This window comes from Rhinoraja longicauda, chromosome 2 (genome assembly GCF_053455715.1).
Source record: "Rhinoraja longicauda isolate Sanriku21f chromosome 2, sRhiLon1.1, whole genome shotgun sequence".
NCBI lineage: Eukaryota > Metazoa > Chordata > Chondrichthyes > Rajiformes > Arhynchobatidae > Rhinoraja > Rhinoraja longicauda.
In genome coordinates, this window is record NC_135954.1 from 25,774,216 (window position 1) to 25,800,754 (window position 26,539).

Here is a 26,539-nt window from a genome sequence, read left to right on the forward strand (position 1 = left end):
ATTGTTGCAGTTTTCTGTATGTCCTCCGGTCGCACCGGAATCTGATGGTATCCTCGCACCAAATCGATTTTGGAAAACACCACCGCTCCTTCCAGCCCAGATGAAAAATCCTGTAGGTGCGGTATGGGGTAGCGATCAGCCGTGGTGACAGCATTGAGACGCCGATAATCGCCACATGGTCTCCACCCCCCAGATGCCTTGGAGACCATATGTAACGGCGAGGCCCACGGGCTGTCAGACTGACGGACAATTCCCATTTCCTCCATTTTCCTGAACTCCGCCCGTGCCACCACCAGTTTGTCTGGCGGTAGTCTCCTGGCCCGAGGGAAAACGGGAGGGCCTTCGGTGCGGATGTGATGGACCACGCCGTGCTTGGCCGAAGGCGTGTCAAAACGTTGGATGAGCAGCTCTGGAAACTCTGCCAGAATCGCAGCATACGAGTCGGGGGCCGCGACGACGGCCTGGACAGTAGGGCTGGGCGAGGAGGCGATTGTCGGAGCGACGTGCTCATCTTCGGCGGAGGGTCGGAGGTCGTTACCGCGGACATCAGGAACCAGTGAAAAAGCCCAGAGAAAATCTGCGCCCAGGATCGCTTGTTTGACGTCGGCTATGATGAATGGCCATTCGTACGTGCGGAGGCCTAACACAAGGGACATCTTCCGTGTACTGAAAGTGCGAATTGGGCTGCCATTAACCGCGATGAGGGTGGGACCTGTCTTACCCTATCTGGTTTCGAGGTCGGTCGGCGGCACTATGCTGACGATGGCTCCCGTGTCTACCAAAAATTCGGTGTCCGTGAATCGATCATGGACATAGAGGCGCCAGTTCTGGCCAATCGTAACTGCCCCTATGTACGATCGGCCGAGGCATTTCCCGCGAAGGTACAAGGCAAACGGCAGTTGCGGGATCCGTTACCCCATCGTAGGTGATAATAGCACCAGCCGCGCTTGTGCGGATCTTTTTGGCGGGCTTTCGGAGAATTGGCGGGAGATGTGGCGCCATCTTGCCGTCGCTGTGGCGTGGTCACTGATGTCGAGACCTTGTTGATCGAGCCACTTGCCTTGTTTTTTGCCGCTATGAGCGCGTCCGCTTTCGCTGCATATGCTTCGGGGTCCTTAAAAGAACAATCCGTGAGCAGCAGTCGGACATCCTCGGGAAGTTTCTCGCGGAATGCCTGTTCGAACATAGGGCAGTCCGTATGTTCACCGGCTAGCATCATCATTTCGGACATGAGGACGGAAGGCAGTTGATCTCCAAGATCCGGTAGGTGCAGAAGTCTTGCCGCACCACCCTGCTTATTAAACCCGAAGATTCGCAGTAATACTTTCTTCATGGCCTCGTACTTGTTTTCCGCAGGTGGATCCACGATGAACCGCATCACGCGCTTGGTTGTGTCCGGCGATAGGGCGCTGACGAGGTAGTAGTACATCGTGGATTCGTCCGACACCTTCTTTATATGAAATTGAGCTTCGGTGTGGATAAACCAAGCTTGCGGCGCGTGCGTCCAAAACAACGGAAGATGAACGCTTGCCGCGCTTGACTCCGGTGTGCCCGGCGCGGTCATCGTCAACGAGGCGTCGGGTTCCTGTTTATTCGGTGATCGTCCAGATCACGTCGGGGTCACCAATATGGCGAGTCCGAAACTTGTTGGTTGTAGAAGAAGTTTATTGCAGCCGCAATATTCGAATACAGAGTTAAACAACAAGGTAAAGGACAACCATCACAAACTTACTGTCTTCTTCGAAGACTTCGCCGAACTAACTAAATCGGGCGCCAAACGCGCACATGACATCGCTGGCCAATCAGCGATGTCGCTCCCTGGACCAATCCCCATGGTCGCGTTCCCACGTGACCTCGCTGGCCAATCCGAGGGTTCGACGACCTGGACCATTCTCTATGGTCGCTACAATTTCATATTATTGACCAAACTCCTCAAAAACTGTTGTCTATGTATAGTAGGTACTTTACCAACTCTCAAATTTATTCCATTAAATATCATCTGGCTTGTTGCTTTCTCCACTTGAGTATAAAATTTTCCTGGCTTCTCTATTTGACATTCAAGAACCTTGATAGTTCGTTTAATTTCCTCATGTGCTTTACTAAGTGTACAATTTCAGTTCTGCAGTTCAAGTGACAGTTCAGACAACTCTAGCAAACTGTCCATCAACAAGCCCAAATTATTTACGAAAGCTGATGACTCTAATACTTTTTTCAGTCCCTTGTACTTTGCTCTCTCTGCACTAGATCTTGAAGCATCACAGCGTGCTTTTCCAAAATGCTCCCAAATAGCTTTATAAGACTGCCACATTGCCTTTACAGTTCGGTAAGCCGAAGCAACCCATCTCACACTGAAAACACGACCAATTTTCAACAGTTGACAGTGAAGAGCCAAAGCACATGCAGTTAAATCATCCTGATTCTTAGGAGACCAATGATATAAGGAATACAATTTATCACAAAATATCTGAAAATGATTCAAACCTGCAACTTCATTTATAGCATCACCTACACTGAGTTCAAGCCTGTGACTGGCACAGTGCCAAACAGTTGCATTAGGGAAACTAATTAGGGAAATTGTTTTGCAACCCTGCATTTCGTCCTAACATTACTGATGCACCATCAGTTACAAGTGATATCACATTTCTTTTTAGGTACTCTATTGAAAAACCATCTCTTTGTAAGCAACTTAGAAGCCCATCATATATAGATTTTGCATTTGCACCAAGTTTCATATGTTCCAAGTCAAAATAGAATGATATAGGTTGGGAAGATTCACCAACTACTGCTCTCAAGCTAGAACAGTTTTCCCATTAATAGTAGTAGATTCATCAATCATAATAGACATTTTAGATTGTTTTGAAATTATATTTTCCACCACTGTCTTTCGCATCTGGTTCCCTATGTGGTGAGAAACATCTGCACATGACTTACGAGAGTGTAGAACGTGCCCTAAATCGATGCCGTTTCTTTCTTGCAGTTCAATATCAGAAGACATATCTGAGTAGGGCCTACCAGATTGGTTAAAGTTGGAGAAGGAGGATTGCTTACCATTTGACAATGGTGCAATCTTATTTGCCCCAATAACTTTGAATAAAAATACATATGGAGGAAATCCGATTATACATAGTGTTATCCGTATTTGGAAACAATTAAAACTCACTTTAAAATTGAGTAATTTATCTTTCTTCCTACCCATTGCAAATAACCCTTCTTTCAAACCATCTGTCTCAGATAGAGGATTCATTCAATGGAAAAGTTATGGAATTAAAATGGTGGGAGACCTCTATCATAAGGGAACTTTTCTCTCTTTTCAGGAATTACAACAGAAGTATGGATTACATGCTAATAGTTTTTTTAGATATTTACAACTCAGAGATTATGTAAAATCACATACGCAAGAATATAGATTTAGAGGCCCAGGAATTCTTGATGAATGCTTGAACCGTCACTACAATACAAATAAATTAATATCTTATATTTATAACACTCTTTTAGATACCGACATTCCGTCATCAGAATCATATTAGACGAGCATGGGAGGACGAATTGGCTCAACCCATAACGCAAGACATATGGGACGAAGGTTTACAACACATACATCAATGCTCGTTAAACACTAGACACTCATTAATACAATTTAAAATATTACACAGACTACATTATTCGAAGACAAAATTAAACAGGATCTTCCCAAGTATCTCTCCTATTTGTGATAAATGTCAATTTCAAGAAGCCAATTTAACTCACACTTTTGTGACTTGTACAAATATGCAAAATTTTTGGATTGATATTTTAAAAATCATTTCCAAAGTTATCGATAACCAACTGGATTTAGATCCAAAATTAATCATTTTAGGATTATCAGAACACATTACAAACTTTACGCTAAGTCAGAGACACTTTCTTGACTACAGTTTAATAACTGCAAAAAAATTAATACTTAAATTTTGGAAAAAAACAGTAAATGTGGATTACAGAAATGACCGAGACCTTGCATTTGGAAAAAATAAGGTTTGCCTTAATTGACAATTTTTAAAAAATATGGTCTCCATTTATTGAATTTTTAAAAAAGTAAATGGGTTTGTCACAAAACTAAAATTTAAAACTAAAGTTAAAACTTGAGTTTAGGGTTGGATGTACAACTATACTTACTAACTCCCGGATCTATCCCCATAATCTTTATGTTTGTAATTCTCTTTTTTCTTTGCTTTCTCTCTATTAGTTTATAGGGGTTTTTTTCAGTCTCTTTTCATCTTTATTTTTTCTTTAAAAATGTAAAATTGAAGCTATGTAAGAACTCTATAACCAGTTTGTCGTTTATTATTATTTGTACATATGCTTTAAAAAAATTTAAATTAAAAATAAATAAATAATAGACATTTTAGATTGTTTTGAAATTATATTTTCCACCACTGTCTTTCGCATCTGGTTCCCTATGTGGTGAGAAACATCTGCACATGACTTACGAGAGTGTAGAACGTACCCTAAATCGATGCCGTTTCTTTCTTGCAGTTCAGAATCAGAAGACATATCTGAGTAGGGCCTACCTTTTGGTACAATATTATATACAGTTCTAAAAACTCGACCTGTTTTTGCTTCATCATTTTTCAGTGACATATACACTACAATTTTCGATTGCTTTTTTTTCAGCTGTTTCATTGATTTTTTGGCATTTGATATGAGCTTCACTATTTTTGCGCTTACAAATCTGTGATGTTTGGTATACTGTTTGGGGTGGGAGGACCCGTTGCTCCTCCCGTGCAGCAGTTGGCGCTGCACAGGACAAAGGGAGATGTTTTGTACATAGTTATCTTGGCTGTACACAGTGTGGAGTGTGCAGTCAGATTGTGGGGTTGCAGCCATTTTAGTTGTCTTGCTGCCAGCATTGAGTTACTATAATAAAGACTTCTGTTGTACCTTGAAGACATGCAAAGTTTTATACAGACATAGAACAAGAACACGAAAGTGGTGTCAGGAACGGGAGACTTCAATTGTGTCCAAAGACCCAGATAAGAGCCTATTTTTCGATTAAAAAAAAAACATGTCTCTGCAATTTGATCGTTTCGAGAAAGGTGTCGTCGTATTTAATGTGCTCTGAGTTTCTATTTTGAAAGTATGGCAATTACGACTGACCTAAGAAAGAAGGCTGTCTTGTGTTCATCAATGTCTCCAGCAACTTTTGCACTACATCAAAATTTACTTACAGAAGAAGTAACTGAAGTTTCATATGCTGAAATCGCAACGGCTTTGCAGCTGCATTACGGAGAAAGTCGAAATTTCCTCGCAGCTCGCCTCGATTTCTACCGGACGGTGCAACAGGAAGGGCAATCTATCACCGAATTTCTTGCCGAACTTTGCACCAAGGCAAAGGCATGTGATTTTAAAGCTCAATGCTGCAAAAAGTGCCAAGACAATGCGTTGTGGGATAGACTGGTCATGGGCTGCAGGCACGCATTCATCCAGCAGGCAATTCTCAAGGAATCGGACGCCTCAGTGAATGTGCTGCAGTGTGCTAAGATGGCCGAGCAGCTAAGTAAAGAACTCCACAAAATGGCCGGTGATACAGCATCGAAGCCCCCTCAAGAGGTGCATACAGTTCGTCAGACTCATCTGCAATGCCAGAAACCATTTGATCGACCCAGAGCAAATCCGGAGAAGAAGGGGCAGTTTCAGAAGAGCCAACCCCCTGTGAGGGGAGGATTGAAACCCTGCTACTGGTGCGGCTCGACTGCTCATCATCACCGTGAGTACCCGTATATCGAGTCCGTTTGTTATGCCTGTTACCGAAAAAGGTAATCTCCGAGCAGTGTGTCAATCCGTAGGAAAGCGGAGAAAGGGCAAGAAAGCACAAAATACAGTCGACCAAATCGCGGAGACCATTTCTATTGAAGTGCTCGGTGTGTCCACGATCCACCGACAAGCCGAGGATTTCGCTGCGGGTCTCGAACGTCGATCTACAGTTCCAGGTGGACACTGGTATGGCTGTGTCGCTAGTGGGTCAGAACATCTGGGAGAGGATCGGATCGCCGAAACTGAAACCGGCCAACATCCGCCTTTTCGGATACGGACGACAGGCCATTCCCACGAAAGGCAAATGCACTGTCGCCGTTTCCTGTAATGGTCTGACACAGATGTTGCCGCTGATCGTCGTTTGCAAAGAAGGTACATCCCTGTGTGCCATCGACTGGATCCGTGCTTTCAAGCTTGACGAACGCCTTGATCTACGAAGGATCAACGATGTCATTGTCATCTACCACGGACTGCAACATGGTCAGCAAGTGCGAGAACAACCTGCAGAAGGTTCATGACCAGTTTCCAGCCATTTTTGCACCTGGACTCGGGCATTGCACAAAGATGAAGTCACGGCTCATACTCAAAGGCGATGCCGGCCCTAGGTTCTTCAAACCAAGATCAGTTCCATTCGGTTGGATGGATGCCGTCGACAAGGAACTCTGCCATCAGTCTGCAAAGGAGCACTCGGGTAATACGACCGCCGAAACAACAGCAGTAACACCAGCAAGCAAGCAGCGACCGCCTCTGGAAGCGGGTATGGCTTCAGGCGATTTATACGAGGTGGAGAAGATTGTCGATAAAAATAAAAATAAAAAGGGGAAGTGGGAGTACCTTATACGATGGAAAGGCTATGGAAGTAATGAAGACACTTGGGAACGAGAGCATCACCTTCTTCACTGTGAAGAATTTATTGATGAGTTCAATGGACTCAACGCTTCCAAAGAAAAGCAAATTAATAATACTCTTCAGAAGCAAAAGCAGGGTTCAATGGCTAGAGATGGAAAGCATGCTCTGGGGGATAACAAGAAAATCGTAGGGACAAAAACAGTGCATTACAGAACCAAGCAGTCGGACACCCCAGTGCCGAATCGTATGGACACTGGAGTGCCTGATTTGCCTCTCTCCTGGCTTGACGAAGTTCCACCAGACTAACTCCCCACCGATCTACCTGTGGTCCTTCATCGATTGAAATGTTGCAATTGTGGTATTCCCCCAAGGCGACTCATTCAGGAATAGAGATGTTCAAACTGGAAAGGGGGAGTGTGATGTTTGGTGTACTGTGTGGGGTGGGAGGACCCGTTGCTCCTCCCGTGCAGCAGGTGGCACTGCACAGGACAAATGGAGATGTTTTGTACATGGTTATCTTGGCTGTACAGTATGGAGTGTGCAGTCAAATTGTGGGGTTGCAGCCATTTTAGTTGTCTTGCTGCCAGCATTGAGTTACTGTAATAAAGACTTCTGTTGTACCTTGAAGACTAGCAAAGTTTCATACAGGCATAGACAAGAACACGAAAAAATCTTTTTTCTTAAACTCATTAACTGTTTTGCTTTGTCATCACTCACTCCTATTACATTAACACTGCACCACTCACGAGACAAATGAATTCCTTGTGTTCGTTCAAGTCCAAGATGACACTTGCTGCATACGCTACATCCTAGTTTTCTGTTTTTAACAATTAGCCAGGGATATTCTTTCTTTTTGTTTAAGTACATTTCTTGTGTCCAACAGTCTGGAAGATCACATTTTTCAATATCTTTTGAAATGTCTTCACATGCAGCATCAGGCGAAACAGCTGCATCAGTTACATTATCATTTTCAAGTAATTTTGCCTTCTTTTCTGGCTGAGTGTTTTCATTATCATTTATTTCTTCATCGATCTGAAGATGCTGTCTTTCAAAGTATCTCAGTATGCTTATTTTCGCAGGGGTACACAAATCTGAAATTTATAGATATTTGATAGTGATTTGATAGTGATATGTAATAAAATTTGATAGTGATATATAATAAAATATTTCCGCTTGCACTATTGTTTTGCTAAATAAAACCACCCACAATAAAATATTCACCACTCACGATTTAGGCTGGAAAAACTATTGGTACTACTTATTTAATTTTCTCCCCATCCATTCTAATTTAACTGAAACAACTGAGGCACAGCGGCAGAGAGGCACAGAGGCACAGCGGCAGAGCGGAAAATAAAATAATGTGGAATAATAAAATAACGTCACTTTACCTGATCCCGTACAGTGAGTTTAAGAAATTCTCCCTTGAATTTTAGTCAAAGGAACGTGATGAATTAATGGTGGTGCTGGCTCGAAGGGCCGAATACATGGTCAAAACACAATTACATTTACTGAGGAATGTGGATCGATGTTTTGATGACACATTGTATAACTACTACCTGTTAACTACTGGCTGTTAGCAAGTGCTAACAGTGGCAGCTAACAAATTGTTTTCGTCTGAGTTGAATAAAGTGATAAACGACTCGAATCTTTCTGCAGTACTCATTAAACCTGAGATAATGCTTTAAACTAAATAATGTAGGGGTGGGGTCAACAAATTGGAATTCTATAAATAAAGTTAGAGGGAAGGAGAGTGCAGTGGAGGTTACCAAAGTCTCCAGAAGTAATAGGACAGAAAGTTTAAGAAGGGATAAGAGAGTAAGGTCAAGTAAAATCAGGACCAATGTTAGAAGAGGGGTGGTGAATATCAAACTAAAGGTGTTATATTTGAATGTACGTGGTATACGGAACAAAGTGGATGAGCTTGGACCACATTTAGACATTGGTTGGTACAACATTGTGGGCATTTTATGGAGATGTGGCTGAAAGAGGATTAGAGCTGAAAGCTGAATAACCATGGTTACATGTCCTATCAAACAGACAGAGAAATGGGCAGATGGGGTGGGGTAGAATATAAAAACAGGGATGTAATGCTAAGGTTTTATAAGGCACTTGGAGTATTGTGAGCAGTATTGTGCCCCATATCTGAGGAAGGATGTGCTGGCATTCGAGAGGATCCAGAGGAGGTTTATGAAAATGATCCCAGGAATGATTGGGTCAACATATAGAAACATAGAAAATAGGTGCAGGAGGAGACCATTCGGTCCTTCGAGCCAGCACCGCCATTCATTGTGATCATGGCTGATCATCCACAATATAGAAACATAGAAAATAGGTGCAGGAGGAGATGAGCATTTGGCAGCATTGGGTCTGTACTTGCTGGAGTTTAGAAGGATGATGGGGGACCTCACTGAAACTTAGCGAATAGTGAAAGGCATGGATAGAGTGGATGTGGAGAGGATGTTTCCATTAATGGGAGAGTCTGAGACCAGAATAAAAGGACAAACCTTTGGAAAGGAGATGAGGAGGAATTTCTTTAGGTGATGAATCTGTGGAATTCATTGCCACAGAAGGCTGTGGAGGCCTTTTAGGGATATTTCTAAGGTGGAGATTAACAGATTCTTGAATAGTACAGGTGTCGGGTTACGGGGGGAAGGCAGGATAATGGGGTTGGGGGAAAGTTAGATCAGCCATGATTGAATGGCTGAGTAGACTTGAGGGGCCAAATGGCTTAATTCTGCTGCTATCACATGACAATAGACAATAGGTGCAGGAGTAGGCCATTTGGCCCTTCGAGCCAGCACCACCATTCAATGTGTTCATGGCTGATCATTCTCAATCACTACCCTGTTCCTGCCTTCTCCCCAGACCCCCTGACTCCGCTATCCTTCAGAGCTCTATCTAGCTCTCTCTTGAATGCATTCAGAGAATTGGCCTTCACTGCCTTCTGGGGCAGAGAATTCCACAGATTTACAACTCTCTGACTGAAAAAGTTTTTCCTCATCTCCGTTCTAAATGGCCTACCTCTTATTCTTAAACTGTGGCCCCTGGTTCTGGACTCCCCAAAATTGTGAACATTTTTCCTGCCTCTAACGTGTCCAACCACTTAATAATCTTATATGTTTCGATAAGATCCCCTCTCATCCTTCTAAATTCTAGTGTATACAAGCCTAGTCGCTCCCAGTCTTTCAACATATGACAGTCCCGCCATTCCGGGAATTAACCTAGTAAACCTACACTGCACGCCCTCAATAGCAAGAATATCCTTCCTCAAATTTGGAGACCAAAACTGCACACAGTACTCCAGGTGCAGTCTCACTAGGGCCCTGTAAAACTGCAGAAGCACCTCTTTGCTCCTATACTCAACTCCTCTTGTTATGAAGGCCAACATTCCATTGGCTTTCTTCACTGCCTGCTGTACCTGCATGCTTCCTTTCAGTGACCGATGCACTAGGACACCCTGATCTCGTTCTGTTCCATCTGTGACATTGACTTAGTTTGTCTATCGATTAGCACACCCTAACACCCAAACAGCCAAGCTATTTGCAACAGATTACTATTATAACAGATTTTCCTGTATTATAGGAAAATAACTGCAGATGCTGGTACAAATCGAAGATATCACAAAATGCTGGAGTAACTCAGCGGGCCAGGCAGCATCTCTGGAGAGAAGGAATGGGTGACGTTTCGGGTCGAGACCCTTCTTCATACTGAAGTGTCATCATCGTCCATTTGTCACATTAACCAATTTCACCAAAACACCTCAATAATTCAATGAACCTACACAATGTATCACTTTGGCAACGTTGGTCTCGCCATACTAAGATATTTCCTTTGTCCTATCTATTCCTCTGCCATCTTCACTGCAACTTACTAGTTCCCATATCTTTGGCTTTGAGGATTATCTCTGTCTCTCCACAGATGCTGCCTGACCTGCTAAGTGCAGCAACTTTTGTTTTTACTCTTGGAAAGGACAAAAGATCTGCCTGAGCTAAAAAAAACAATGAGAATTTTAATGCAGTTATCTATTTAGAGCAGCATAGTAGCACAGCAGTAGAGTTGCTGCCTTACCATTCCAGAGCCCTCAGTTCGATCCCGACCACGGTTGTTGTCTGTATAGAGTTTGTACATTCTTCCTGTGACCGCATGGGTTTTGTCCAGGTGCTCCGGTTTCCTCCCACACTCCAAAGACGTACAGGTTTGTAGGTTATTTGGTTGTGGTAAAATGTTAAATTGTCCCTACTGTGTAGGATAATGTTAGTGTACGGGGTGATCGTTGGTGAGTATAGACTCGTTAGGCCGAAGGCCCTGTTTCCTCACTCAATCTCTAAGTCTAAAGTTTAAATCTGTTTTCATTAAAAGTATAGCCTGACATTCCCAAATGATCTCTGAGAGGCAATACATGTTTAAACTTACTGAAGCATACTTTGAAAATTCATGTTACCTTAATCTAATTGATAAAGCATTGAGTGTTATGTGGTCAGTTGTTAGATATCATTGGTTGGATCAAAAATATAGACTGCTATTGACTCTCCTCAAATGACGATGGCTATAAAAATGATGTCAACTAAATGATATTATTAAATACCCAAAAGCATCAGTCACAATTCCCTTCCACTTTACCTTTGTTAAGTTTTTGTCTGTTCGAAGGTTGGTCTTTAGGTTTCATGCACATGTCTTCAAGATATTGGTATGGGTAACAAAAAAACCTATTGCATTCATGGTCCTCAGAAGGCATTTGAAATGTCATTTTGAGCATGGCACAAACTAGTTGTGTACTATTATTATGATTGCATTCTAAGTCCCAAAATCAAGGAGCTAAGCTGCCACCACTGGTGGCTGGGTGTTATTACAGCAAGACCTCTTTATATCAGCATCTTCTTTAAAACTAATACTTGCCACTATCACCTCCACGTTTCTCTAATCATATTGTTTGAATTTACAATTAGAAAAAATTGATGCAAAAATGGCAAAATAGTGACACTGGCATTAGGTTTTTGTTCATAGAATGACAGCAGTCTAAGGTTTTAAAAACACATTTGGAAAGATTTAGGAATGGCAGATGCTGGTTTAAATCGAAGATAGACATAAAATACTGGAGTAACTCAGCAGGACAGGTTATATCTCTGGAGAGAAGGAATGGGTGACGTTTCGGGTCGAGACCCTTCTTCAGACTGGTGTCAGGGGAGTGGGCGGTACATAGATAAGGAAGTGTATGGATAAGGAAGTTTAAGAATAGATATGCAGAATTAAAACATTATTTAAATTTATTTAAATTCTTGATTTTCAGAAATGATGGATATCCAACTGGATGTTCAACTACAGCTGAGATTTAAGGGCAGAGCTCTCCAGGGAAAATTAACAAACCAGGGTTGAAAAGACCTTATTTTGATTAATTCTCCCTGGAATTGACTCATTATTTGGAATAATCAATTGTTCATTTGTTGAGTTATGGATGCTGCAAGTCAAGCATTAATTGGCCATCACTAATCATCGTTAAAGTTACTCCCACTATGCTTTTGGGTAAGGAGTTGTATGATTTAGAGATGGAGATTTTGGAACAATGAAATTTAGCTAAGTCAGAATGTTATATGATTTTGGATGGACAACCTATCCAAAGGTAGTGGTGTTCTCTTGTGGTACTGCTCTACCCCTTCTTGGTGACAGAGGTTCCAGGTTTTGGAAGTGCTTTTAGAATAGCCTTTATGGAAAACTTCTCATACTTTAGCTAAGGTACAATCGTGGTGCTTGGCTAGTGATGCCAGTCAAACAGGCTGCTTTGCCCTGGATGTCCACAAAGATTTACTGCACATACACAGAATCTTCGGCCCACCTTGCCTTAACTCACCATCAAGTACTTATCTATACTAATTCCACTTATCAACATTTGGGCTATAACCAAATATACCTTGGTCATTCAAGTAATCCAGAAGTGTCTTAAATGTTGGAGGAGTATCTGCCTCTGCTACCTTCTCAGGCAGTGCTTCCAGATTGCAACCACTTTGGTTGAAAAAATCTTCCTCAGTTCCCCTCTACATCCCTTTAAACCTATGATCTCTGAACTTAGATTTCCATTTAGTGGGGAGCACATTCTTACTATCTACCCCATCTATGCTTCTCATAATTTTGTATACCTCTATCAGGTCCCCACTCAGCATTTTCTGCACCAGGAAAATAAAGTCAGCCTTTGCAGTCACTCGTCATAACTGAAATGTTCCACCCCAAGCTTCAGCCTGGTGAATCTCCACAGCATCTACTCGAATGCAATTGCATCTTTCTGACAGTGTGGCAAGCAGAATTGCATAAAATATTCCAGATGTGTTATAAAGTTGTGCCAAGACGTTCCTGCTCTATATTCTATTACCTGGCTAATGAAGGCAAGCATCCCCTATACCTTCTTCACCTATTTATCTAGTGTGCTGCCTAACTCAAAGATCTTTGGACCTGTAAACCACAATCCCTTTGTTCCTCAATACACCACATTCATGGTAAAAGTTCTAGTCTTATCTGACTCTACAAGCTTCTTGGGTTTTGTTGGATCTGCAGGTGTCTGCTGGTTGGTAAGAATTCTATTACACTTCCCACTTGTGTTATTTGCTTGAATGTCTTTGGATGATCATGAGGTTAAATGATATTCTGCAGAATAACCAGTCTGAAGTGGCTTTGCAGCCCTGGTTTTTATGTGGTAGGTTCAGTTGAATTTCTGGTCAATAGTGACCACCAGAATGTTGATGATAGGGCAGCCTGCAATTGTACGGCCATGAATACCATGGTGAGATGGTTAAACTCTCTATACTACCAACGATCATTGTCTGACAATTCGGCTTTTGTGGTGCGAATGCTGTTTGTCATTCATCAGCATGTGCCTGAAAGTTGTCCCAGTCTCTGGAGACTTTTGAGTTGAATGAAAGTCTATCATTAGTTACAATGAATGTGGGCTGGACAAGATTAAGCTACTTATTGGCCGGTGATGGGGGGATGCAGAGGTGTTGAACGCCTTCTGCTTCTGGCTCCACTTTCAAACAGTTACCTTTTGAGCTTTTGTCAACTGGACTTCAGTGTTTGTCCTGTTTTCACAACTTATACTTCCTTATCTATGTATCTCCCTCTCCTGACATCAGTCTGAAGAAGAGTCTCGACCCGAAACGTCACCCATTCCTTCTCTCCTGAGATGCTGCCTGACCTGCTGAGTTACTCCAGCATTTTGTGAATAAATACCTTTGAGTTGCAGTTATTTTCTTAAGCTACTTATTGGGGTGAATTGTATTTTTGAACATTTTAAACAGAAGGTAATGAGAGTGGAAAATATTAGTGAAATTTTCAGATTATTGCAATTTAATGTAATAAAATGAGTCAAGTTTAACATTCTGACATATGGGCTCTTACAGCTCATACATCAGTTTCTAGAGAAATGGAACAGCAAAGGTTAATTCTTTGAATACTGCAACAGAAAATCTGTAAAGTTTGTTACTTTTAAAAGTTATTTACAGTCTAAGAAAGCAGAATCACAAATGGATTCCACATGTTGGGCACTAGTTTACTATATTCAATAATAAGAATCAAACTCTGTTGATGCATAACTTGAAAACAATTACAATATTTACTCACATAATTAAATAACAAATCTTTGAACTAAATTTGGTTGGGTTACATACTACATATTGGCTTATTAAAATATTTTTGAAGTTATTAATACCCTCTAGAGTGTAATTACTAGCACTGCAGGAGTACTGATGTATTATTTCATTATCATCGCTCCCCAACATCAGCAATTTTGATTGTTGTCCATAGGTTTAGTATAGGAACTTATGAAGATTATTTCTTTGCACCTGCCTCCATTGATGCTATACCACAGAGAAGGAATATCACCACAACACAATTGGCTCTAGGTCCTTCTCCAGAGCACACTGCCTAAGTTTGAATACATTGTTTCTCCTTCACTATTGGAGCTATCTATCTAATTTATTTATATCTAAAACATTTTCCTTGTTATAATGAATTCGGGTCATGACCTAAAATGTCATCTGTCCATTTCCCTCCACAGATGTTGCCAGTTCTGCTGGATTCCTCCAGCACTTTGCTTTTAGTCCAAGATTCCAGCAACTGCCATCTCTTGTGTCATTGTATATCATCACATTTTGCTCTAATTTCCAGCACAGTTCTGTGGTAATTACCCCCCTTGCATACAATACAATACAATTCAATACAATACAATACAATACAATACAATACAATACAATATATCTTTATTGTCATTGTACAGGGTACAACGAGATTGGGAATGCGCCTCCCATACGATGCAATAAATTAATTAGCTAGTCAGTTTTAATTTAAACAACCCAATGAAACAAATTAGAACAGTTTTAAAACAGAATAAAGTGCAAGTAGATCTGTGCCGGTTCACTGTGCGATGTGACCATCTGGCTCAGCAGGACTGGTTCATAGCAGCTATGGCCCTGGGGATGAAGCTGTTCCTGAGTCTGGAGGTGCGGGCGTAGAAAGCCTTGTATTGTCTGCCCGATGGTACTTTTCTCTTCTCGCCTTGTATCGTCTGCCCCATTGCGCTTTTCTCTTGTCGCCAGTGACTGGTGGTGTGCCTCAGGGATCAGTGCTGGGCCTGTTTTTTTTTGCTTATATCAATAATTTGGATGAGAATGAACAAGTTGTGATTAGTAAGTTAGTAGCTGACACTAAAGTGGTGGTATCATGTATAGTGAAGATATTTATCAAAAATGACAGCAGAATCTTAATCAACTGAACAAGTGGGCTGAGATGAGAGTCAAGAGTGTTTTATTGTCATATGTACCGAAACAGAAGTGACATTTTTAATTACAGCAGCACAACAGCTTTGTGAACACAGTACTCAATAGATAATATAATAAACAAAACATAAAGAAAATAAGTTTCATACATTTTTTTTAATATATTGCGAAGAAGACCAAAACAAAGGCCAAAGTCCAAAATGCAATCAAGGCAGTTTGTATCTTGTTTGTGAACACAGTACTCAATGGATAACATAGCAATAAAAAATGAAGTTCACTAAATCAAAAAACTAGTCAAAACTAGTGCAAAACTAGTCAAATCCCAGTGTCCCAAGTTGTAACCAAGACTATTTGTAGCTCGGTTTAGTTGAAGTTCGTAGTGTTCAATAGCCCGATGGGTGTTGGGAAGAAACTGTTCCTGAACATGAACATTCCAATGTTCAGACTCCTGTACCTTCTTCCTGATGACAGGAGTGAAATGAGAGTGTGTCAAAGGTGGTATGAGTCCTTGATAATGCTAGCTGCCTTGTTGAGACAGCTCCTCCTGTAGATCCTTCTGTCGGTGGAGAGGTCAGTACCCATGGGCAGTATTCACTGCTTTTTGTAATCTCCATTCCTGGGTATTCGAGTTGCCACACCAGGCCATGGTGCAACCAGTCACTATGCTCGCTACCATATATCTGTTGAAATTCAAGAGAGTATTAGGAATGGCTAATGGAGTTTAATGCAGATATGTTCATGGTGTTGCACTTTTGGAAACCAGGCCAGGTCAGGACCTTCTCAGTGAATGACAGGGCCCTAGGGAGTATTGTAGATCTAGGAGTACAGGTACATAGCTCCATGAAATTGATGTCACATTTAGATAGGTGGACAAGAAGACTTTTGGTACATTGGCCTTCATCAATCAAGGTATTGAGTATAGAATTTGGGATGTTATGCTACAAGTGTACAAGATATAAAGAACAAGCAGCCAGGGGAGGTAGTTGAGAGGGGTACTATAACAATATTTTAAAGCTATTTGGACAGGTACATGGATAGGAAAGGTTTAGAAAGATTTGGGCCAACCATTGGCATGTGGGACTGGTGTAGATTGGGCACCTTGGTCGGCATGGACAAGTTGCTCCGAAGGTTCTGATTCTATGCTGTCTGACGCTATGACTCTAATTCCAATACCTGGGCTGAAACAACAGAAAGGTATGGCATTAATATTAGAAATTACATATTTTTTAAAGACTTAGGATAAGCTTGCATCTCACACTAGACAGTGAAGATCCTAGGTTGTGCAAGCACTCTTCCCCTTAGTGGAAGAAACAAACTGTGTATGGTGATTTAGGAAAGGACATTGGACAGATTGTTCAATACAACATTTTTTAGATCTTTCCATTATTTTTTTAAATATCTAATTAGCTATATTTTATACTTATTGAAGAGTTCAAACGTATTTTTTGAATTCTTTATGTTTCTTTCAACAACTATTTTGTTTAGTTTTTATATTTTATTTTACAAGATTTTTAATGTTTCTGATTGCCTCAAAATATTCAGAATGTTTAGCAGTACTATTAAGAACTAGGGGTGTAACTAGCCAGTTGTCATTTTTTTAAACTCTTTTTAAGTGGAACTTGTTTTGGCCACCCACAAGCTGGAAATTGATCTATTAGAGCTCTTTTTTTAAATAGTTAAATTGCACACAAAACAGGGAAAACTCGAGTTACGTTGTGCTAACAATCATTTCCTATTGGGAAATTGGCCTGGACACTTGTTTGCAATCCACCTTAGCACATCTGATACTTTCCAACTTCAGATGCAAGCCTCTTGACATCGCAGATTATGCAATACACATTCCCTCTCTTAAAGACATAAATTGAAGCTGTTGTGTGCAATCTACAACAACGCATACACCATGCTCACTTGCTGTATTTGTTTCTCGATAAAGTGGCACTCCACTTCCATCGGGCCACTCAGGTACACCAGGTTGTTCAAACGTTCACAGGGTTTGCTTCAACCAGGAGAAAGTGCTTTCTTTAGATATTTAGGGCTCTAGGGGCTAGTGGAATCAAGGGATATGGGGAGAAGGCAGGCACGGGTTATTGATTGGGGATGATCAGCCATGATGACAATGAACGGTGGTGCTGGCTCGAAGGGCCGAATGGCCTCCTCCTGCACCTATTTTCTATGTTTCTATGTTTCTATATTTCGTTGCTGAGATACACATTCCATTCCATTGGTTAAATTGCACACCTCAGTGGTGACACTGTCAGATGACACCTCTGGCAGCAATCTATTTCTGGGTATAATGATGATTTATGTTAATGACTCGAAGAATGGGGTTGAGTCATTAAGTCAAGAGGCAAAGACATGCCCATCAGAAATGTATCTCTTTGTTGATCAAATAAGGCAGCATAGCATAGTTCATAGCAAAAACAAACTGCCAGTTACAGACCAGTTAGCCTAACTTCAGTGGTGGGAAAGATGCTGGAGTCAATTATTAAAGAGGTAATAACGGTGCATTTGGATCGCAGTAAAAGGATAAGTCCAAGTCAGCATGGATTTTTGAAAGGGAAATCATGCTTGACTAATCTTCTGGAATTTTTTGAGGACGTGACAAGTAAAATGGATGAAGGGAAGCCAGTGGATGTAGTGTATCTAGACTTTCAGAAAGCCTTTGATAAGGTCCCACACGGGAGATTGGTGACTAAAATTAGAGCACATGGTAGGGTGTTGACATGGATAGAAAAATGGTTGGCAGACAGGAAGCAAAGAGTAGCAGTAAACGGGTCCTTTTCAGAATGGCAGGCAGTGGCGAGTGGAGTGCCATAAAGCTCGGTGTTGGGGCCGCAACTGTTTACCATATATATTAGTGATTTGGAAGAGGGAATGAGAAGCAACACTAGCAAGTTTGCGGATGACACAAAGCTGGGTGGCAGTGTAAACTGTGGAGAGGATGTTAGGAGGTTGCAGGGTGACCTGGACAGGTTGAATGAGTGGGCAGATGCGTTGCAGATGCAGTATAATATAGATAAATGTGAGGTTATCCACTTTGGCGGCAGAAACAAGGAGGCAGTTTATTATCTCAATGGAGTTAGGTAAGGGGGAGGTGCAGCGAGACCTGGGTGCCCTTGTATACCAGTCACTGAAAGTTGGCGTTCAGGTACAGCAGGCAGTGAAGAAAGCTAATGGAATGTTGGCCTTCATAACAAGAGTATTTCAGTATAGGTTCACAAGATTGATCCCTGGGATGGCGGAACTGTCATGAGGAAAGATTGAAAAGACTAGGTTTGTATTCACTGGAGTTTAGAAGGATGAGAGAGGATCTTATAGAGACATATAAAATTATAAAAGGACTGGTCAAGCTAGATGCAGGAAAAATGTTCCCAATGTTGGGGGAGTCCAGAACCAGGGGCCACAGTCTTAGAATAAAGGGGAGGCCATTTAAAACTGAGGTGAGAAGGAACTTTTTCACCCAGAGAGTTGTGAATTTGTGCAATTCTCTGCCACAGAGGGCAGTGGAGACCAAATCACTGGATGAATTTAAGAGAGAGTTAGATAGAGCTCTAGGGGCTAGTGGAATCAAGGGATATGGGGAGAAGTTGGGCACAGGTTACTGATTGTGGATGATTAGCCATGATCACAATGAATGGCGGTGCTGGCTCAAAGGGCCGAATGACCTCCTCCTGCACCAATTGCCTAGTTTCTAGAAGGTCATGTGATAGCAGCAGAATTAAGGCATTTGGCCCCTCAAGTCTACTCAGTCATTCAATCATGGCTGATCTAACTTTCCCTCTCAACCCCATTATCCTACCTTCCCCCCATAACCCCTGACACCTGTGCTAATCAAGAATCTGTTAATCTACACCTTAAAAATATCCCTTGACTTGGCCTCCACAGTCTTCTGTGGCAATGAATTCCACAGATTCATCACCTAAAGACATTCCTCCTCATCTCCTTTCCAAAGGTATGTCCTTTTATTCTGGTCTCAGGTCTTAGACTCTCCCATTAATGGAAACATCCTCTCCACATCTACTCTATCCATGCTTTTCACTATTCGCTAAGTTTCAATGAAGTCCCCCCATCATCCTTCTAAACTCCAGCAAGTACAGACCCAATGCTGCCAAATGCTCATCTCCTCCTTCACCTATTTTCTATGTTTCTATATTGTGGATGATCAGCCATGATCACAATGAATGGCGGTGCTGGCTCCAAGGGCCGAATGGCCTCCTGCACCTATTTTCTATGTTGACCCAATCATTCCTGGGATCATTCTCATAAACCTCCTCTTGATCCTCTCCAATGCCAGCACATCCCTCCTCAGATATGGGGCCCAATACTGCTCACAATACTCCAAATGCCTTATAAAACCTGAGCATTACATCCCTGTTTTTATATTCTACCCCACCCCATCTGCCCATTTCTCTGACTTTTTGATAGGACGTGTAACCATGGCTATTCAGCTTCCAGCTCTATCCTCTTTCAGCCACATCTCTATGTTTCTATGTTTCTATGCTGAAGGAACTCAATGGCTTAAGCAGCATCTGTGGAGGCAAAGGGATAGTCAATGTTTTGGGTCAGAACCCGACATCAGGACTTGTGTTTCCAGTAATGAACCCATCCAGTAACAACTATACAGCATTGAAGCCAGGTCAAGTCAAGTCAAGTTTATTTGTCACATACACATACACGATGTGCAGTGAATTGAAAGTGGCAATGCCTGCGGATTGTGCACAAAAAAGAATTACAGTTACAGCATATAAATAAAGTTAATAAAGTTAATATAGCGAAGACAAAATTTAGTCCCTGGAGTTATAAATTTAACAGTCCTGATGGCCTGTGGGAAGAAACTCCGTCTCATCCTCTCCGTTTTCACAGCGTGACAGCGGAGGCGTTTGCCTGATCGTAGCATCTGGAACAGTCCGTTGCTGGGGTGGCAGGGGTCCCTCATAATCTTGCTTGTTCTGGATCTGCACCTCCTGATGTATAGGTCCTGCAGGGGGGGGCGAGTGTAGTTCCCATGGTGCGTTCTGCCGCACACACTACTCTGCAGGGCCATCCTGTCCTGGGCAGAGCTGTTCCCAAACCAGACTGTAATGTTGGCGGACAGGATGCTCTCTACAGCCCCAGAGTAGGAGCAATGAAGGATCCTCAGAGACACTCTGAATTTCCTCAGCTGTCTGAGGTGGTAAAGGCGCTGCTTTGCCTTCCCCACCAGTGCGGCAATGTGCGTTGCCCATGTCAGATCCTCTGTGATGCGGACTCCCAAGTATTTAAAACTGCTCACCCTATCCACAGTAGACCCATTTATCTCCAGTGGCGTGTACGTCCTTGGATGTTGAGCCCTTCTAAAGTCCACAATCAGCTCCTTAGTTTTAGTGACATTCAAGAGGAGGCTATTGTCCTGACACCAGAGTGCCAGATCAGCCACCTCCTCCCGGTAGGCCTTCTCATCGTTGTCGGAGATCCGGCCCACCACCACAGTGTCATCAGCAAACTTGATGATGGAGTTTGAGCTGAACCCGGCCACACAGTCATGTGTGTACAGGGAGTACAGTAGGGGGCTAAGGCCATCCTGACCACTTGGGGCCTGGCGGTGAGAAAGTCCAGGACCCAGGCACACAGAGGGGTGCTAAGCCCCAGTTCCAGCAGCTTCTCAGCCAGTCTGCTGGGGACTATTGTGTTGAAAGCTGAACTAAAGTCAATGAACAGCATCCTCACATAGCCCCCCCTGGCTGTCCAGATGAGAGAGAGCGGTGTGCAGAAACTGGGAGACCGCATCATCCGTGGACCTGTTCGGACGGTATGCGAACTGTAGTGGGTCCATGTTGCGAGGAAGGAGGGCACAGATGTGCTTCTTGATTAGCCTCTCGAAGCATTTCATGACAACCGAGGTGAGGGCCACCGGTCGGTAGTCATTTAAATAAGCTGGAGAGGCATTCTTTGGCAACACTTTCCTGGGCAAGCAACACTTGCTCCTCACAAGCAACACTTGCTCCTCGCCATTCTGTGACCATCTCTGCCTATGACTGACATTCAATAGCATTGGCAGAGGGTGGGTATCCTGTAGCAGGTGATTTATTTGACATAGCAATATCCTTCCACCATCTACGTTGTATACTCCACATTTGCCTTCATAAATGCAACTCCAACAACAATCTAGAACATTGCTATTATTTGGGACAAGGCAGCCCACATGACTGGCATTGCATCCACCTAAATATTCACATTCTTCCACTAATCAGACACTATGTAGCTGCAATGCTTGCCATGGACAACATGCACAGTTATTAGTTGCCCTAAATAATCTGCTAACTGCTCTAAAATTCAAAAAGAAATGAGTGACAGCACTTCCAACAAACTATATCACTTGCTGTTTCCCCACAAAGTTGCCTACTATCTTGATCCAGAAATACATTTCTATCCCTTCATTGGCTAAATGTGGAAATACTCTATCCATCTGCTTCAAAGGGGTAAGATCATCATAAGGAAATACATTTTAATGGTGTGAAAGAAGCTTTCAACGAGAGGGCATAATTACATTAAAAGATCAGTTCTCAGATCTGAACTTCTGCCGGGAATATTGTGAGAATATTTACATTTTAATGTGGATGTCCTCATTAAAATCTGCAGCCACAACCACAACATCAAAACTCTGTATGAAATGCATTGCCAATGGCTTTCAAAACACTGTGGTCATTATCATATCATATCATATATCTACAGCCGGAAACAGGCCTTTTCGGCCCTCCAAGTCCGTGCCGCCCAGTGATCCCCGCACATTAACACTATCCTACACCCACTAGGGACAATTTTCTTCTTTTTTTTTTTTTTTTTTTTTAATTTAAAAAAAATTTTTTTTTTTTTTTTTACATTTACCCAGCCAATTAACCTACATACCTGTACGTCTTTGGAGTGTGGGAGGAAACCGAAGATCTCGGAGAAAACCCACGCAGGTCACGGGGAGAACGTACAAACTCCTTACAGTGCAGCACCCGTAGTCAGGATCAAACCTGAGTCTCCGGCACTGCATTCGCTGTAAAGCAGCAACTCTACCGCTGCGCTACCGTGCCCAAAACAAAAAAAAACAATCCCTGATGTGATAAAGCAAAAGTTTAATAAGTTTTAGAAATGCCATTGCCGGCTGATAATGTTGGCTAAATATAATATAAGTAGTATCATGTGTTATGTAAATAGTGACTGCACTTGATGTTTCAATTCAATAGTTAGATGTGTTTTTAGTTTTATTATTTTAGTTTTGTGGGTTCATTCCAGTTATGATTTTGTCTTTTAAAGTAGACGCAAAACTTTCTGGTGCTTCCAATATTACTTGTTCTGTTTTTAATATTTTGTTGTGGAAAATTATTCAAGAAGTTGTTAGCTATTCCAAAACCTGCTGAACCTACACTGGTAGCAAAAATAGCAAGCTATGGTTACACTGATCCCTTTTCCCAGCACTCATAGACTGATAATCAAGACTGCCATCAATTTATTTCATTAATATATTTCATTATCTATCTCCTTTGTTTGTTTGTTTGTTCCTGAACTACAGCCAAAACGGCACACGATAGCGCAACAATTTTAGCCCCACCTTACTCACCGTCGTCCCTTTGGGGCTAATGGAAGAAGGTTCATTGAAATCGCTGTTATGTTTTTTAAGTTATTCACATTTTAAAGTTTAAATCTATTTCCTAGGGAGACAGGGGGAGGGAGGGAGGGGAGAGGAGGGGAGGGGGAGGGAAGGAAAGGGGGGGGTGGGGGGAGGGAGGGAGGGGGGAGGGGGAGAGGGAGAGGGGAGAGGGGAGGGGGAGGGGGAGGGGGAGGGGGAGGGGGAGGGGGAGGGGGAGGGGGAGGGGGAGAGGGGAGGGGGAGGGGGAGAGGGAGAGGGGGAGGAGAGGGTGCTACACCAATGCAGGAGAGATTTGGGCCCAACAGGTCCACTTGGTCTAGTTGATATATAAAAATATGAAAAGATTCTATAGTCATAGAATCATGCAACACCAAAACTGGCCCTTCAACCCCACTGGCCCTTGCCCACCAAAGTGCCACATCTACATGAGTCCCACCTGCCCAAATTTGGCCCATATCCCTCTAAACCTTTTCTATACACGTTCCTATCCCAATGTATCTTAAATGTTATGGTAGCACCTGCCTCAACCACCTTTTCTGGCAACTCATTCCATATACCCACCACCCTCTTTGCGAATAGGTTGCCCCTTAGATTCCTATTAAATCTTTCCCCATGCACCTTAAACCTAAGTCCTCTGGTTTTTGATTCCCCCTACTCTGGGTAAAAGACTCTGTGCATCTACCCTATCTGTTGCCCTTATGATCTTATACACCTCTAAGATCACGTCTCATCCTCCTATGCTCCAAGGGATACAATCCTAGCCTGCCCATCCTCTCCCAATAGTCAGGCTCTCAAGTCCTGGCAATATCGTCGTAAATCTTCTCTGAACTCTTTCCTATAGCAGGGGGGCCAAAACTGAACATAATACACCAACCATGGCCCCACCAGTGCCTCGTACAGCTGTAACATAATATTCCAACTTCTATACTCAAAACCCTGACTGATGAAGGCCAATGTGCCAAAAGCCTTCTTGATCACCATATCTACTTCTAACACTTTCAAGTATCTATGTTCTGGCACTCCTAGATCCCTCTGTTCTACAACACTCCCCAGAGCCATGCCATTTACTGTGAAGGTCCTGCCTTGTTTACACTTCCCATAATACAACACCTTACATTTATCTACATTAAAATCCATTAACTATTCCTTGCCCACTTGCCCAACTGATCAACATCCTGCTGTAACCTTTGACAACTATCTTCACTATCTGCAATACCACTCTCTTTAGTGTCATCTGCAAACTTACTAATCATGCCATGTACGTTCTTATGCAAATTATTGATATAAACCACACACAATGTGCCCATACCAATCCTTGAGGCACACCACTAGTCACAGGCCTCCAGTCTGATAAACAACCTTTCACCATCACCTTCTGCTTCCTTCCATGAAGCCAATTTTCTATCCAGTCAACTAGCTCTCCTTGAATCCCATGCAATGTAACCTTCTAGAAGAGCCTACGATGCATAATCTTGTAAAATCTTCAAAAAGTTCAATCAGATTCAGAAGACACGATCTTCCACTTTTATCGCCATGCTGACTATCTAAATACATGTTCAGCATATCTTGTCTCTCAGAATATTCACCAGTAACTTTTCGACCACAGATGTTTGACTTGCTGGCCTATAGTTCCCAAGCATTTCCTTTTAGCCCTTATCATAGCCCTCTATGATACCTCTTAACAGAGGCACAACATTTGTCAATGAAACCAAAATGTTAAAAAAATGGCATTCATTAAAATCTGACAATGTGCACTTTAACCACATGTGATGTTTTTTCTCTATTACAAATCTCAAATTGTGAAGTGCAGAGGCAAATAAATAAATGATGGGTCTTTGTCCCAAACATTATGGAGGGCACTGTATATTCAGTTATACCTGTGTAGAGCAATAACTTACGCTGTCCTGATATGATCAAGCGTTGTATTCTTACAAATATATTGAAAGAAAATATCTTGTTTTCTTATTGCTATACAATAACGTCAGCTGTGCCCTCTGTATATGGAATGTAGTCAAGGCTCATTCCTGTATTTTAAAAAATAATTCAACAAATGTTTTTGACTTTTTTGATGCATAAGGGGAACAATGAAAAACTGATTTAATTTAGCATGGTATTTTTTATTCAAGAAACTATCGTTTTTGGTATAAAATTAAGCAACTGATAAGGCTCTGTTTTTCATTAAAGCATCTGTGATGGAAAGTCCTGATGTAATTTTTCTCTCATTCAATGGTTCAATAGTACTTTATTGTCACATGTACCGAGGTACAGTGAAATTCATTTTTGTATACAGTTCAGTACAAGTATGACTGTACATAAGCATTTAGATACATCTTAGATAAGCATCTCAATACAGTAGAAGTATAATAGTAATACACTGAAACAGTATATAGAGTCTCCAAATTTGGCACCATTTTCAAGTTCCAGTTGTTGTAAGTACAGGATTCTTGACTTGACCGTGAAGGCCTGTTGTCCTGGTGACGTTGCTGCCGACGTTGCTGCTGGCAAAGTTGATTCTCTGCCTGACACTTGTGTTTTTCTCTTTTGTTTCATTTTTTGCTTCACGTACTGCTTTCCTTCTTCTCTAATCATATGTGACTATTATCAGTGTCTGACATGACTTCTTACTATTCACAGCTCCTTTTGAATTTGATGGAATCCACAGATGAAGTTCTGCAGGAAGCTGCTGCCGGTTGCATTGGAAACATTCGTAGGCTCGCTCTGGCTAATGAGAAAGCCCGCTACAAGTGAAAAGAGTGTGCACTCCACATTTCCTATCTCAGGAGTGATTACCTGTACAGGTATAATAAAATAAGGTTTTGGTTAGTAAAGCTGCTAAATGTACATGAAAGACATTCTGCAAGACCTAAAATAAACCAGATGTCAATGGAAGCACAAAAGCAGTTTCTGATTTCCTAAAAATCACATGGAGATAAATTAATTCTATGACAATGCTGCTGAAGGTTTAAAAGATTTATTTTTGTTTAAAACCAAGAATGTTTTTAGATGTTTCAAAAATGCTAGCAGTTTCTACTTGAAGATCTAAATGATTGGGAATTTACCTACAGCAGATTTTCCCCCCAAAATAAAAATATAAATTTCCTCATTGTGTGTGGCTCTGTAATAATTTAAGGCTATCTTATGTAATTTCTTTCATGCATAACCTAAATCATCAGAAGGAATTCCACTGCTGCACCATTGCAATCCACAAGAGAAGTCTGAATACAGAAGCAAAGATTTCACATCTGGTAGTGTGTTACTGTAACTGAGAACTCCAAACATCAGTAAGATTCACTGCTCAGGGATTAATCGGTGCATCAGTTGAAAGCCTGCAATTTTTAAAAAACATTTCACAAGTGCGTTTTGCCAGCATAGCACAGTAACTAAATGCTGCTTAATTACATCTGCAGTTTCTACAGGGGAGGAACCAATCAGTTGCCAGCTACTGGAAAATGCATTTTGCAAAAATATTCCAGTTGAAAAGAGCTGTGATAACTTTTAAAGGAGCAACAAAATTTGATATTAAAGC

General features: G+C 41.9%; 1 protein-coding gene across 2 annotated transcripts in view; it reads left to right on the forward strand.

Moving 5' to 3' along the window:
• The window catches only part of odad2 (outer dynein arm docking complex subunit 2), a 203,978-nt gene extending 177,895 nt beyond the window's left edge, over positions 1–26,083 (forward strand). For both annotated transcript variants that reach the window (XM_078427510.1, XM_078427514.1), the window contains exon 20: positions 25,648–26,083. In XM_078427510.1, the coding sequence (XP_078283636.1) occupies positions 25,648–25,761 (114 nt within the window). In that variant the 3' untranslated portion in view covers positions 25,762–26,083. The remainder of the gene's footprint in view (positions 1–25,647) is intronic.
• The last annotated feature ends 456 nt before the right edge of the window (positions 26,084–26,539 follow it).